This window comes from Oncorhynchus mykiss, chromosome 24, assembly GCF_013265735.2.
Source record: "Oncorhynchus mykiss isolate Arlee chromosome 24, USDA_OmykA_1.1, whole genome shotgun sequence".
In the NCBI taxonomy this organism is placed as follows: domain Eukaryota; kingdom Metazoa; phylum Chordata; class Actinopteri; order Salmoniformes; family Salmonidae; genus Oncorhynchus; species Oncorhynchus mykiss.
In genome coordinates, this window is record NC_048588.1 from 1,030,658 (window position 1) to 1,045,191 (window position 14,534).

Consider the following 14,534-nt stretch of genomic DNA (forward strand, 5'->3'; position numbering starts at 1 on the left):
CCCTTCTTTGTGAGGCATTGGAAAATCTCCCTGGTCCTTGTGGTTGAACCTGTGTTTGAAATTCGCTGCTCGACTGAGGGACCTTAAAAATATAATTGCATGTGTGGGGTACAGAGATTCAAAAATCATGTTAAGCACTATTATTGCACATAGAGTGAATCCATGCAACTTATTATGTGACTTGTAAATAATCTAAAAACAAAATTCCACTTTGAAGTTATGGGACAGTGTGTGTAGGCCAGTGACACACAATCTCAATTTAATCCATTTTAAATTCAGGCTGTGACACAAAACAAAGGAAAAATTCAAGGGGTGTGAATACTTTCTGGAGGCACTGTGTGTATTGTGTGTGCCGTTATATGGACCCCTAGACGATGGAGTGGTAGGGCCTGTCTGTGTCTGGACAGGGTCACACTCACATTGAGAAGTATGCAGGCGCAGGATGGCCAGGCTCTCTCTCTCACACACACACACACACACACACACACACACACACGCTGCGGGAAATCTCCCTGGGTGGCAGCCAGCCATGTGGCCATCTAAAGTTTTTATTGTCAGACAGAGTTCATAGACGAGCCTGGAGGCGGGTCTTGTTTTTCTACCCTGTATAAGAGTGTTTGTAAATGCGTGTAGATGCCATTGCTCCGGTCAGGTTTCAAGGTGGGATCGGGGTTTCCTGGGACAGGGTTAAAGTGTGTGGGGTGTGTGGGCGGGGGGCTCATTCGCACCTCATCAAGATGTAACCGGTGGTCCCAGACAAGACTGAAGGGGCTGTGGGGGACTAGGACTGGGGGTGGTAGAGCAGACCACTACGGCTGGGATAGGGTGACACTGGGTGACATGTAGAGGGGAAGGTTCACAGCCAGGACTTCGCAGGGCCAGGGCCCACCCCCAGACCTGGCTAGGGAGGGAGGGTGTGAATGAGTGACTGGGCTAATATGATGTGTTCTGTCACTCTTCTGTCAGTTTTCTCATCGAAAGCAGAGAGAAGGGAACCTCATTTTTATGTTTGTCATTCCATCCAGAGGTTGTTTCACTTTAGATATTGAAGAGTTTAATATTTTAAACTTATTATTTTTTTTTTAAATCTGAAATGAAAATGATTTACAAACAACTTGCACGCACACAAACAATCACACAGGCACATTAGTTAGTTGAGTATCATCTATATTCACAATAGGCTTAGGTTCACAATCCGGTTAGGTTGTTCAGGTAAGGTCTAGTGGGACACGTACTTGCTTCGAATGACAATTGAATTGTCATTTGAAAATGGACCCTTTTTACCACTGAAATAGAAACTCATCATTCCTAAAGCCCAGTTGCTTGAATGCGTCATGAGGTCAGTGTTTTTCTGTGTTTCTGTCGTAAGTCCTACTTCAATAAGGTAAAGTGCAGGGTGATGCCGGTAAGGTAATCAATTAAGCGTCTTAAGTTTATTAGGCTAAGAGGGGTTGGGGGGGAGTGGCACATGTTTAATTACCAGCCCCCCACCCAGGACCCACACACACCCCTCATCATGGCCATGACCTTTTGCTAGTTGAGATGGTCCAAAGGAGATCCTGAATCTGGCTACGTAGAACCAGCCAGAGCCGCCTCAGGTTTGGAGAGGGAGAGAGGGAGGAAAACGGGTGAAAATAGAGAAAGGAAATCAATTATGGGGGGGGGGGGGGGGGGGGGTTAGATGTCAACAAGGCTGTAGGTCACCAGTGTTTGTGTGTGTGTGTATGTTGTTTTCCTGGATTCTTGATTACATCATTTTCATTTTAAAGGCCATGCTCCAATTAAGTAATTAGTTGTCCAGGTGTTTCTTTAATTACCGGATCTGTTCTTAAGACATGCTGAGCAGACATGCTGACCAGACCAGGATGAGAGTGAAGGGCACTGCACCCCCCCCCCCCCGAAATCACTCACTCTCTCTCTCACACACACACACACACACACCACGTGCACATACTCACACGCTATCAGTGCACACTTACACACTCATAGTGTTCAAATAACTTTATCAATTAAATATACTGGTAAATTGTATCTTATTTCTCATAAAGGGTTACTCCATGTTTCGATTAAAGCTGGACTGCGGTTGAAACATGCATTTGAATCAGCCATTAAGCAAGATAATCATGTTTGAACATTACAATAAAATTATATTTTAGTATTGCACTCCCTCATAATGCACATGCACTAAAACACACTCATACACACAGAGAGGGTCTGGTCTTGAAGACGTCACGGTTCAGGCTGTGAAAGCTTCACATTTTAGTGGCACGCCGTGATACAGCACAGACACTGGCTGTCTGCTGACACCCTCACCTTACAGACACACACAGACAGGGAGTCACACAAACAGACGGACACGGACACACCTGTCTTTAGTTAACCCACAGTGCAGTCTGCACCCCTCACCCACATATCCAACCCTCCTTTTCCCCCCATCTAACACCCACCCAGCTTGACAGTGCACTGGGCAGGGTAAGTGGACAGATCCAAAAACCCTTTTCCTTTCATGGTAAATAGAAGGCTTATGGCTCAAGTATTAGGGCTGCGTCTTAAATAACAACCTATTTCTATTTATTGCACTATCCATAGGGCTCTGGTCCTAAGAAGTACAATATAGGGCATGGTGTCATTTGGGACGCAGCCTGGTAGCACTGTAATGCGGCATCTTGTGACTCTAGCACTGCCATTTGAATGTGTTGTGAAAATAGGACGTTTTGAATTTGTATTTGACATCTTTAATAACCTGATAAATATAGGTATTGCTATCTGTCTCCTTGTGCTGTTTCTGTCTATGTGTACAGTCATGGCCAAACGTTTTGAGAATGACACAAATATTTATTTTCACAAAGTCTGCAGCCTCAGTTTGTATGATGGCAATTTGCATATACTCCAGAATGTTATGAAGAGTGATCCGATTAATTGCAATTAATTGCAAAGTCCCTCTTTGCCATGCAAATTAACTGAATCCCCAAAAAACATTTCCACTGCATTTCAGCCCTGCCACAAAAGGACCAGCTGACATATCAGTGATTCTCTCGTTAACACAGGTGTGAGTGTTGACGAGGACAAGGCTGGAGATCACTCTGTCATGCTGATTGAGTTCGAATAACAGACTGGTAGCTTCAAAAGGAGGGTGGTGCTTGGAATCATTGTTCTTCCTCTGTCAACCATGGTTACCTGCAAGGAAACGTGTGCCGTCATCATTGCTTTGCACAAAAAGGGCTTCACAGGCAAGGATATTGCTGCCAGTAAGATTGCACCTAAATTAACCATTTATCGGATCATCAAGAACTTCAAGGAGAGCAGTTCAATTGTTGTGAAGAAGGCTTCAGGGCACCCAAGAAAGTCCAGAAAGCACCAGGACCATCTCCTAAAGTTGATTCAGCTGCGGGATCGGGGCACCACCAGTACAGAGCTTGCTCAGGAATGGCAGCAGGCAGGTGTGAGTCATCTGCACGCACAGTGAGGCAAAGACTTTTGGGGGAGGGCCTGGTGTCAAGAAGGGCAGCAAAGAAGCCACTTCTCTCCAGGAAAAACATCAGGGACAGACTGATATTCTGCAAAAGGTACAGGGATTGGACTGCTGAGGACTGGGGTAAAGTCATTTTCTCTGATGAATCCCCTTTCCGATTTGTTTGGGGCACCTGGAAAAAAGCTTGTCCGGGGAAGACAAGGTGAGCGCTATCATCAGTCCTGTGTCATGCTAACAGTAAAGCCTCCTGAGACCATTCATGTGTGGAGTTGCTTCTTAGCAAAGGGAGTGGGCTCACTCACAATTTTGCCTAAGAACACAGCCTTGAATAAAGAATGGTACCAACACATCCTCCGAGAGCAACTTCTCCCAACCATCCAGGAACAGTTTGGTGATGAACAATGCCTTTTCCAGCATGATGCCATAAGGCAAAAGTGATAAATAAGTGGCTCAGGAAACAAAACATCAATATTTTGGGTCCATGGCCAGGAAACTCCCCAGACCTTAATCCCATTGAGAACTTGTGGTCAATCCTCAAGAGGGGGGTGGACAAACAAAAACCCACAAATTCTGACAAACTCCAAGCATTGATTATGCAAGAATGGGCTGCCATCAGTCAGGATGTGGCCCAGAAGTTAATTGACAGCATGCCAGGGTGGATTGCGGAGGTCTTGAAAAAGAAGGGTCAACACTGCAAATATTGACTCTTTGCATCAACTTCATGTAATTGTCAATAAAAGCCTTTGACACTTATGAAATGCTTGTAATTATACTTCAGTATTCCATAGTAACATCTGACTGACAAAAATATCTAAAGACACTGAAGCAGCAAACTTTGTGGAAATTAATATTTGTGTCATTCTCAAAACTTTTAGCCACGACTGTATGTATGATTGTTGTGTTTTGTGTGGGTCCCAGAAAGAGCAGCTATCGCTAAAGTCACAGCTAATGGGGAATTCAAATTGAAACAAATAATAGGTGTTGCGTTATCAAATGTCCTCCAATCTATTAATTTACCCCAAAAGGCATAGAAATAAGAAAAAAAGAATGGACTTGGAATCTCTGACTGTGGCAATTGACGGATAAACTCATGGGTACACTCACAATGGCTGCCTGGTATTGTAATGCAATAATTTCCACGGTATTTAGCAATGTTTTATCAACTGATGCTGGATTGCCATAGTAATGTAGAATGTTCATTCAAATAATACTAACTCGACAAATCACAGCACAGATTGAAGGGTACAGTTCCTGCTTTTACTTCCTGGCATGGGTACCCTCAAAATGGCTGCCAGTACACCCATCATGCCACCATTGACTTGAATGGAGACGCCTTTAATATTAATTCTTATTTCTATGCAAAAGAGTGAGTGTGAAAATGTGTGTGTGCGCGACATGGCATCATTCTTTATCTATCTGATCCCAAGGTCTATAGCCATAACAGACTGCAGACAGGTGTGGAGTGTCACCCCACTGATTATAGGGGTTGATTGAGGAGAGAGAGGGATGATGGGAAATTAGAAATAGAGATGTTGGAGGAGATAGGAGGGGCTGGGCACGTGGCGGCGGTGTCTGCCTGTCGTTAGGCTCTGTGTTGGGGTAATTCATTCATTATTGGTCCCTTTATTGAGTGAAGAGTGGAGATGATGCTTATCTCTCTAGGAGACATCGGCGAGGCCAGGACGCACAAGGTGTCTGTCCTCAGCTACTCTGACTAGGACACTGGCTGTCAATATGGGGTCACGTACTCAGGAAACATTCTGGGCCGGAGATCATCCATCCAACCTTCATCTGTCTCTCCGTCTGTCTATCCTTCCAACCTTCAACCATCTGTACATCCATCCATCCTAAACCCTACTGAAAATGTAGGCTACACATAAAAAACATTGAAAAGACGAGATTGTATTAATAGCAATGTCATTTAAACACATTTGTGCTTCAGGTTAAACTCAGGGCTCAGGAGAGGGCTGTCATAGTCTTTCTGTTGCTGTTCAGTTTGAAGTATTGTGATACTTTAGGTGAGCATTTAGAGTGAGCATTGGGTTTAGTATAGAGGGATCCCCTGAGTCGCTAGTGGGGCTCCCAGATTTACACAGAGGTCGGTGGTCATGATTGGTGAATGTGGGACATTAGTGTTGTGACAAGCGACTTCAGGGGTCACACTGAAAATGACAGTGATCAAGGAGAGGGTCCACCCAGGGCAATTGACACAGTGATAAGGATGTTAGGATCATGGGAGCTCGGCACGCGTCGCTTACGTATTGATGGGACGTGTATGTTTTGAGGAGGAGGGGATGCTTGGTTGATAAGGAGCTGTGTGTGTGTGTGTGTGGTCCCATGGGGACCCTGCGATGCGGCTGTGGCAGCATCATTAGAACAGCTCGGGCCACCTGCTGTGGTACTGGGCGGTCCCCTCCCTCCCTTGGACATCTGGCCCAGGCTGCCACTGTGTCTCCCTGGTGTGACCCCCAAAACCCCCAGCCACAGGGGCCAGCATGACGTGTTAGCATGCATAGCACAGCAGCACTGTAGATCACAACACTTCAACATAACACATCACAGAGCAGAATGTAACATCACACAACAGCACCCCACGGCAGCATGCTCTGTCACAACACAACAGTTCAACGTAACGGCACAGCTTGGCAACGTAAGACAACTTGTCAGACAACACAGCAAAACAGTACACATCACATAAGAGCATATAACACAACCAAACAAATCCGATCACAGTACAGCTCAACATAGCACATATCACAGCTCAACACAACATCTGTCTTATTTCTCCCCCCTGAGTTGGGTTATAACGTGTATGGGTGATCCCTCTCTAGAAGACAGCTTTGTATCACTCTATTATGGGACAGCTTGCACACATACCCCTCTTTTTCCAATGATGGTTCTTGGAATGCAATGATAGTCAAATCATCTCTATGTGGTTCATATAATGATGGGTTGAGTCAACTTGCACTGGTTTTTATCTGCTGTTATTTACCCATCTGATGTTATTTTCTCTGTGTTACTCTTTCTGTTTCTCTCCCATTTCTCTTGCTTACCACTGCCTTTTTTCCTTGCTCTCTCTCTCGCTTTCTCTATCCAACTCCCTCTCCTCCCCTCATTGAGATCTCATTTGTCAAGGCCGGGAGCAGCAGACAGGCAGCAGGGTATTAGTTATGCAAATATTGACGTGCCGCTTTGGCCTAGTAGCTATCAATTGAAATCAGCAAATCGATGGGCCTAATAGCTCCTCATTACGCACTTGATGCATTTTCATGGCTAGCATCGGAAGCTGTCAGCGCGCCATAATCAATGCAGTCCAGAACTATTACCTGACCACCGGGCCAGACACATTTTTAATAACCCAGCCTTTGTTTCTGTTTTTGCTTTTTCTCTGGGCTGGCTAAGAATGTGTTTTAAGATTTACTGAGTCATCTGTGAGGAGATAAATACCTGCAGGTAGCACTCACGTGTGCGTGTGTACACACACATTGTTAACACACACACACACACACAATGGCTTTGGTTTACACTGATGAAGAGCTAAGCTAAATCACTGGGGGTTCACTTTGGGGGACACTCCCAAACAGACAGGGAAAGATGGATAGATAAAAAATGTGTCTTTTAAGGGTGAATGCTGGTTAATGGATTTTAAGATTCTACAGTTGGCCTGGTTTTGCTCCGCTGTTGCTTTATTTCAATAATCGGACATTTGGGTTGAACGTGGATTTTTGGGTTAGTGATAACTTGAATGTTTTCAGACTGAGAAGATCAGTGTTCATCCAATTTGGTTTGGACGTAATCCCAGACCCAGTCATGTATTAAACAACATGTTTAGGCCTCAAGAAGGAACACTTTGATGCGTAAGAAAGTGCTACAGTATTTCAGTGTATAACTATCTCAATGCCCCCTAGCGCTGAACGAAACGAACCGTTTGATGCCAAGTGAACCGCGTGTTCAGTGTACTTAGCTTAGCGCGAGGTTACGCAAACAACAAGAGCAACCCACAGGTAGGCCAAGACCCACAGGGGATCCACCAATAGGAACATAGCTGCTCCGGTTGCTCTGTTACCCTGGCGTACCGGTAAGGAAGATGGTAAACAGAGGTGAGTAAAAGTGTGTGTACAGTGTCTGTGTATGTCTCTCTGTGTGCATGTGCATGACTGTGTGTGTACATCTGCGCGTGTGTGTTGTGGCAGGGATAAATCATTGGAGGCAAGGGTTATTGGAAATGCAGGGAGATGAAAGACTGAAGAAGCCAGTAATTGCCTTAAAGATCAGACTACAAAGCATTACTTTAGATTTTACTAGGCCAAGCCGGCAACAAAAGAGCGGGTAATTTATGAGCTCAGTGTAAAAGAATAGCATAATTGCATTAAAAATGTATGATAATGAGCCCTAAAATGGGGAAGGTGGTTATTATGAAAGTTTGTATTCATCTTCCGCAGCTTGACTGATGGCTAGTGGCTTGATTAATGCCTTAATTTCTATCAATTAGCGAGCAACAAAAAAATCGAATGCGAGGCGATTCCCCTAAATTGAGCATTGAATTACATATTTTACTGCAGTGATAAGAGGGGGGGAGGGGGGGGGGGGGGGGGGGACTCTGGTACTCACTGGAGCCGGGACACTGATGAGGGAGGTTGTGTGTTTCTGTCTGGCTGTCTTTTGCCGTATGTACTGCACATGCAATTTCTTTAATGGTGTTTGTGTTAATGCAGTGTTATTTTATGAAACAACAGGGGTCTTGCTCTGGACCGACAGGACCACGTGGATCATTCCCTGTGGTAGCGCCAGCCATCCCAACCGAAGCCAGCTCTACTCTGTCCAACTACATCCGCCATGTCAACAGTAGTCAAATTTTTTTGCCGTTTTAACCCGCTCACATTTTTTATTTCTTATTTTAATGTCACCATTAGGGTGGTCTTTGCTTGTCTTACCGCAAATATAACTCCAAAGCACCTTTTTGAATGTACTTTTAATTTGTGACCGACCTCGACACAACGTACAGTTCGTTTCTCTTATTTATTTGCTCGGGCAAAATGAGTGCCGTCGTAATTTAGCTTGCGAGGTATGCGCTCAATTACTGGAATTAATCATTAGCAGCAATATATTCTGCTCTCGCTGTTACTGATTGACACAAGGCTTGACAAACGGTCTGGCACTGTAAAAATCTGGAGTAAAACAGCGCTATCCTCAGTTTGGATTCTGTAACTGCAGCAGAAATGACATCTTGCTCTCCCTCTCTCTCTCTTTCTCTCTCTGACACACACGCACACACACTTTCTGTCCCGGATGGCTCAGGAAATCTGCTTTCTTTCATTGGTGTTACTGATTTTCTCTCCTCTCCACCTTCTTAATCAATGAAGTAGACAAACAGCTATTTTGAGGGCACAATACGCTATTGATTCCAGGTTGCTCATCAGGATGCTGTTGGACTAATTTTGGTAATGAGTTTGCAAGTGTTTTCTGCCCGTCCCACACACTTAACACACACACATGCACATACACACACAGCCTAAGAGGCAGATCAATCACTAACCATTATTAAGCTCATTATAACCAGTGAAGACAAGGATGAAAAATGTAAGGACTCTCAATATGGTCTAGTGTATTGATCATTCTGGTTTGACACCCCCAACAGGTCACTCATAATGGTCATAAAACCATTTAAAGGCCTACTTCACTGTTTACAGCCATTTTTGGATGGATAACTGTATGGAGAATCATACTGCAGTTGAATGAAAATATTGAGCTGTCGTTAACGTGCTGTACATTGAAGGCATTCTTTCTAGTCTTTTCCTGTCTCTTTATGTCCCCCTCTCGCTTCTCTCTGTCCTTCTCTCATCGCCGACAGACGAGCCCTGCCAGTAATGTGGGGGCAATTGAGTCATGCCGCTAAATTAATTAGCCGGATAATGTGTCAATATTCAATATTAACTTTGACCCCTCTGCTCTCCACTCCGCTGCTCGGCCTGCGCGGGTATTGATTTTTGTCTGGTCTGTATCTGGTCCCGGCCTTCTCTCTCAAAGTCCATTATTTTTAATTTTTCTATGAAATACATATCTTTCCCCACTGACATCTGTCAAACCGCATATGGAAGTCATTTTATCTACCAATAATGTGTTTGTCAAAAAGTATGAGGCTTTAATAGATTCCGTGGGCCTCGTCCATCCACTCTGTCACCTGCTCGACGGGCTGTCATTGATATATCTGGGCAGATAGGGTGGGAGGGGGCTGCGGTGTGTGTGTGTATGTGTCCTTTATTGAGACTCTTACCTCAGAGTGCGAAGGGTGAATTCATCGATCACTGATTGAAAAAACGGGATTCATGGTTGACCAGTTGACGGATTTGTCTCTCCTTCAAACTTGGATACACACATATGCGCACAATACTCCTGATGATGCCGTGGCTGTCCTGTGAAGGACAGGCCACAGTCTTCAGGAGGATATTGGGCCGGCGCTCCCGTTCTCCATCTTGCTGCACATTCATGGTAATAACTATTTTTGGAGACGCAACATCTATTTTTCTTGCTCTTCTTCTCGTCACGTAACAAGACATACTGTCATGGATGGAAGGCTTAATTCCAGTTGTCAGTCAGTTGTCCAATTATCCCAGTAAATATAAATGGAAACAAAGTTTGTTTGAACAACATTATGTCCTCCTATTTTGTTACTTTTACCTCACTGTGTGTGCGTGCACGCGTGTGTGCCTGCAGTGTGGACTGAGGCAAAAATTGAGAAGTGTGTGTGTGTTGCTGTGCCGCTCACATTTGCCAAATGAAAACCAGAACAAATATGAATCTATTCATTAAACACGCGCCCCAGAAAGATCTGTTGTGACAATTTCTCTGTGAGAGTTAATGGATGCATTTAATTCCTGTCATTAGCTCAAAATGGTGCGTCTTCGGTGTGAGTGTGTGTATTTGTCCGTGTATGTGTGTGTGTTCTTGTGCGCACTCGATTTTACGCATCTGTGTTTTTCATTGTGAGCCATTACAGCCCACACCTGTTCATTGAAACTCTTGAATTTCCCTACCAGGTACTGAGTAACAGCTTCTGTTATTGAAGCATATGCAGACTCACTGGAGGTCTCTCTCTGTGCACCTCTCTCTTCTACATGGAACTCAGACAGGAGTGTCTCTCAGATTGACAGCTAGATAGATGGAAGTGTGCAGGGGAGGATGAAAGGATAGGTAAGCGAGGGATGAATATTGACTGATTGGTGGAGAGATTGACAGGCGAAAGAAGAAAAGTATTGTTCAGACTCTTACAGCTCCTACCTTTCCAGACACACGTTCATAAATCAAAAATGTGCCTTCCGCCTACGTCTTTTTAATTTGATGCGTACCATTTTGATTTATTTAGATTTTTTCACACTTTAAATAGTTCCATTGTAAGAGAATCGTCTGTGCTCACTGAGATTTGCTTAAAGGGGGAATCAACAGTTGAAACAATAACATAGCGGACACCCCACCTCTGTTTTGGTAAACAGCTGAGGGATGAGCCTGGTGAAATGAAACTACTCTTAATTTCATAGACAGGGCTTTTGAGGCAATGACTGATCATTCAATATATCACAATTATAGTTTTCCTAAATATACTGTGATCCTCAGGTACATCCCAAATGCACTACTTTTGGCCCATAGGGCTCTGGTCAAAGTAGTGCACAATATAGGCAATAGGGTGTCATTTGGGACGGATCAACCTTCTCTGTTGTTTGTTTGTCTTCTTTCATGGAGGTAGGCCCCAGCCCTGACCCCTGTCAAGACCCCATATCTAATCTCTCCTTTAAAATAATACAGAGATTTGGTCACATCAGAGATTTCTTAGCAGGTGCCAAAGAGCATTACTACCAGAGAACCTGGACATCAACCTGGAGTCAAGCATCCTAAATGTAATTTTGTTCACTTCCCCTGATGTCCCTGCTGTGTCAACGTGACTCGAGGGCGACTAACAAATCCCAGTGTGTGTGACCTCTCCCCCCCCTAACACTGCTAACCTCTTCCTCCTCTCTCTCTCGCTCTCTTTCTGTTTCTGTTTTCAGAGGGGACGTCGCTGGCGGAGCAAGTGCGAAGGATAAAGGACATTGAGGCCATTGAGAGCGAATCCTTTGTTCCCCAGGCTTTCAAATCATCCCGAGACGGTGTCAAGGTGCGTTTTCTCTCTCTCCTTCACTTCTTTCACTCTCTTATTTGATTTTTTTACTCCCCCCTCCAGTTTTTATTCCATCTGTCCGAGGGCGGCTCCCGGACCCAAATTAAACCATTCCCATTCAATGCTGTTTTCTCCATCCGTTTGTTCAGGAGGAGAGAGGGGGCCTGCCGGGACTGTTTTTTTGATCTGCTCGGCCGCCACAAAAGCCACTGCGGCGGGCCTCTGTCCCTCGCCCTCTCTCTGTGTCTCCACAGACACAGCGGCAGAAGCACAGAAGTCATTATTGAAATGCTCCTGCCTGAGAAAACGTGGAGGATATTAGATTTGTTGGCAATCATTGCCGATCCTGGGAGGGTTAGGACTAAAGGTGACAGTCCAAGTGGAGCTGGTTGATAGATTACACCAGGCACTGGGACCGGGACCTGTGTCTACCGCTCTGTGCTGTTGCTCTTTCTTTCTTTATCTCTCTCTCGTTCACTCATCACAGCTCTACCTGGCCCGTGTAAGTGGTGTGACAGGCAAAGGGACGCGATAGAGTGTAGTTGAATGCACTGATTGTAAGTCGCTCTGGATAAGAGCGTGTGCTAAATGACCAAAGTTTAAATGTAATTGAGATACTTCTTGTAGTTAAGGGTCCTCAGCTCAGAAGCACAGTCCCTAACCGGAGGCTCCCAGGGGCCAAACACCTGCAGCCCTCTCCAGTTAGCACTCCATTAGCCACCGATGTACACCCGGCATCTTCAAATAGAGGCCCTAATAAAATAATGAGGATACAGGGGTGTAAGTCAAGTTCTAAACCCTTTCCATCAGGCTCCACACGCACATACACTCTCCTCAGTTTTAGGTTTTATTTATTCCCCCCATGAAAAACGGTGTCCCTCCCAGCTGCAGGAAGTGAATGTGTTAAACAAAGTTGCGCTCACACACACACAGCTCAGAAGACCCAGTTAGTACTTCAGACCTATACTCCCACTGCCATCTTCTGGCCAAACACGAAACTGCATCTGCTGGATTTGTCATTGCCTGCACTAGTGTTCTAGCTTGTTTGTGCAAGCAGCACATTTGCTGTTCTTGTCAGACAATTTGATGTGATGAATAAATGGGATATTACACTACTATATCATGTGATTGATATGTGTAATCTGACTTGGTGTGATGTAGAATTCCAAAATTCTGGTTACTTTCCCAAAATTCCTAGGTTTTCCAGAAATGCCGACTAGACGATTCCTGGAATTAGGAGGGAATAAGCAGGAAGTCTAGAATCCCCTAACCAGGATATCTGGAGAACCTGGGAAGTTTGCAGCCCTTGTGTAATGTTAGATCAACTGGCATTCTGTATGTGTTTTTAGACCGAGTCAGTGAAAGTCGAGCAGGAACCGGACGACCCACCTCTGCTCCTAACAGACGTCAGCTCTCTACCTACCACAATCCGCTACAACGACAGCGACACGCTAGCACACCCCAGTGTAAGTTTTCCCCTATCACACACATACACTCTTTTCTGATTGGGACACACAAATGCACACACACACACACAACGAGGAATATGAAAGGTTACTGGAGTATTGCAGAGATTGTCTCACGGTGTTGGGCCCACTTATCACCCACACATGTCCCCTCAGAATCTTTCACACACACACACACACACACACACACCTACCCCATGACAATCATACATTTCCATCCACACAGAGTCAGGCCTTAGAATAGGAAATTAAGCCTAACTTTAAACCCTACCCCCCCCCTCCCTCCTTGGAAGAGCTGTGTGGAGTCATTTATCTCGCCGCAGGGGAAAGTGAGTTAGCCCTGACACATACAGATCAAGCCCACGACAGCCTGATCTATGGCAGCAATATGCCCCAGGCGGGGGAGAGCCAATCAGGACTAATGATTCCCCATTACCCCTACTGTAGATACTGTCATTTCAAACTCGTTACTGCTGCGACTCCCCAGAACCTGGGCCATGGGGGTGGGGGGGGCTGATCTAGTCATCATGTCGAACCCTAGATAACACACAGCGAACGGTGTACACCCCATACTGTGGTTTAGGCCGTGTGTGTGCGTCGTCGTGTTTAAGGTGAGAGATGAGTGATTTACAAGGCCATTACACACCAGACACTGCATATTTAGCTCTCCTAAGCTATCAGACTCACGTTGGATAAATCAAACGTCATTATATACACACAGAGACGATGGAGGTGATCTGTCTTTTGAAGGGGTTTTTCTTTGTCAGGAGGCCCGTGCTCTGTGAAAGGCTGCTGTGGATCTTTAGTGTGTCTAACCTCCAAATTGTAGAAAACAAAAATAGAAACCTGCACTTACATTTGCCTTAAGTGAATTGTGTGACCGGGTTGTAATCATATGGTTCCCTTAACAAATGTTCTTATCAAGGCAGAGAATGTAGGCCTCTTGGTAGGGTTTCAAAATTCTAACAAAGATTTTGGATAACCAGGGAATTTTGGAAAAGATACCGGAATTTTGTGTTCCTACTTCTTAGTGTGCTGCACATGATACTCAATGGGGAAAATAAATTATCCATTCTAGACAATAATCCATACATAATACATATACTAGACACACATCTCTGGACAGTTTATTAGGTACACCCGAACCCCCCTTGGCCTCAAGAATAGCCCGAATTCTTTGCGCCATGGATTCTACAACCTGTACCAGGCAGGAGGGGTCCATTGACAGGGTGGTGTACCTAATAAACTTCTGTCACTCACCACAGCCATGCAGCAGCCCCAGTAGTATCCCATCATGGCTAATCTGAACAGGGTTCAAAAAGTGATTTATTTTTTTAATACTTTGAGCGTTCAATTGAGCCTGTCCGAAGTTCCTGGTGAGCGGGGTTAGCACTTTTGTGATTATTCCATTGGTTGCGCTGCGCTAGCCACATATACACGAGTT

General features: G+C 44.9%; 1 protein-coding gene across 2 annotated transcripts in view; it reads left to right on the forward strand.

Moving 5' to 3' along the window:
• Positions 1 to 14,534, forward strand: part of rsrc1 (arginine/serine-rich coiled-coil 1) — a 187,046-nt gene that overhangs the window by 170,978 nt on the left and 1,534 nt on the right. For both annotated transcript variants that reach the window (XM_036962128.1, XM_036962129.1), the window contains 2 exons: positions 11,515 to 11,621; positions 12,974 to 13,090. In XM_036962128.1, the coding sequence (XP_036818023.1) occupies positions 11,515 to 11,621; positions 12,974 to 13,090 (224 nt within the window). The remainder of the gene's footprint in view (positions 1 to 11,514; positions 11,622 to 12,973; positions 13,091 to 14,534) is intronic.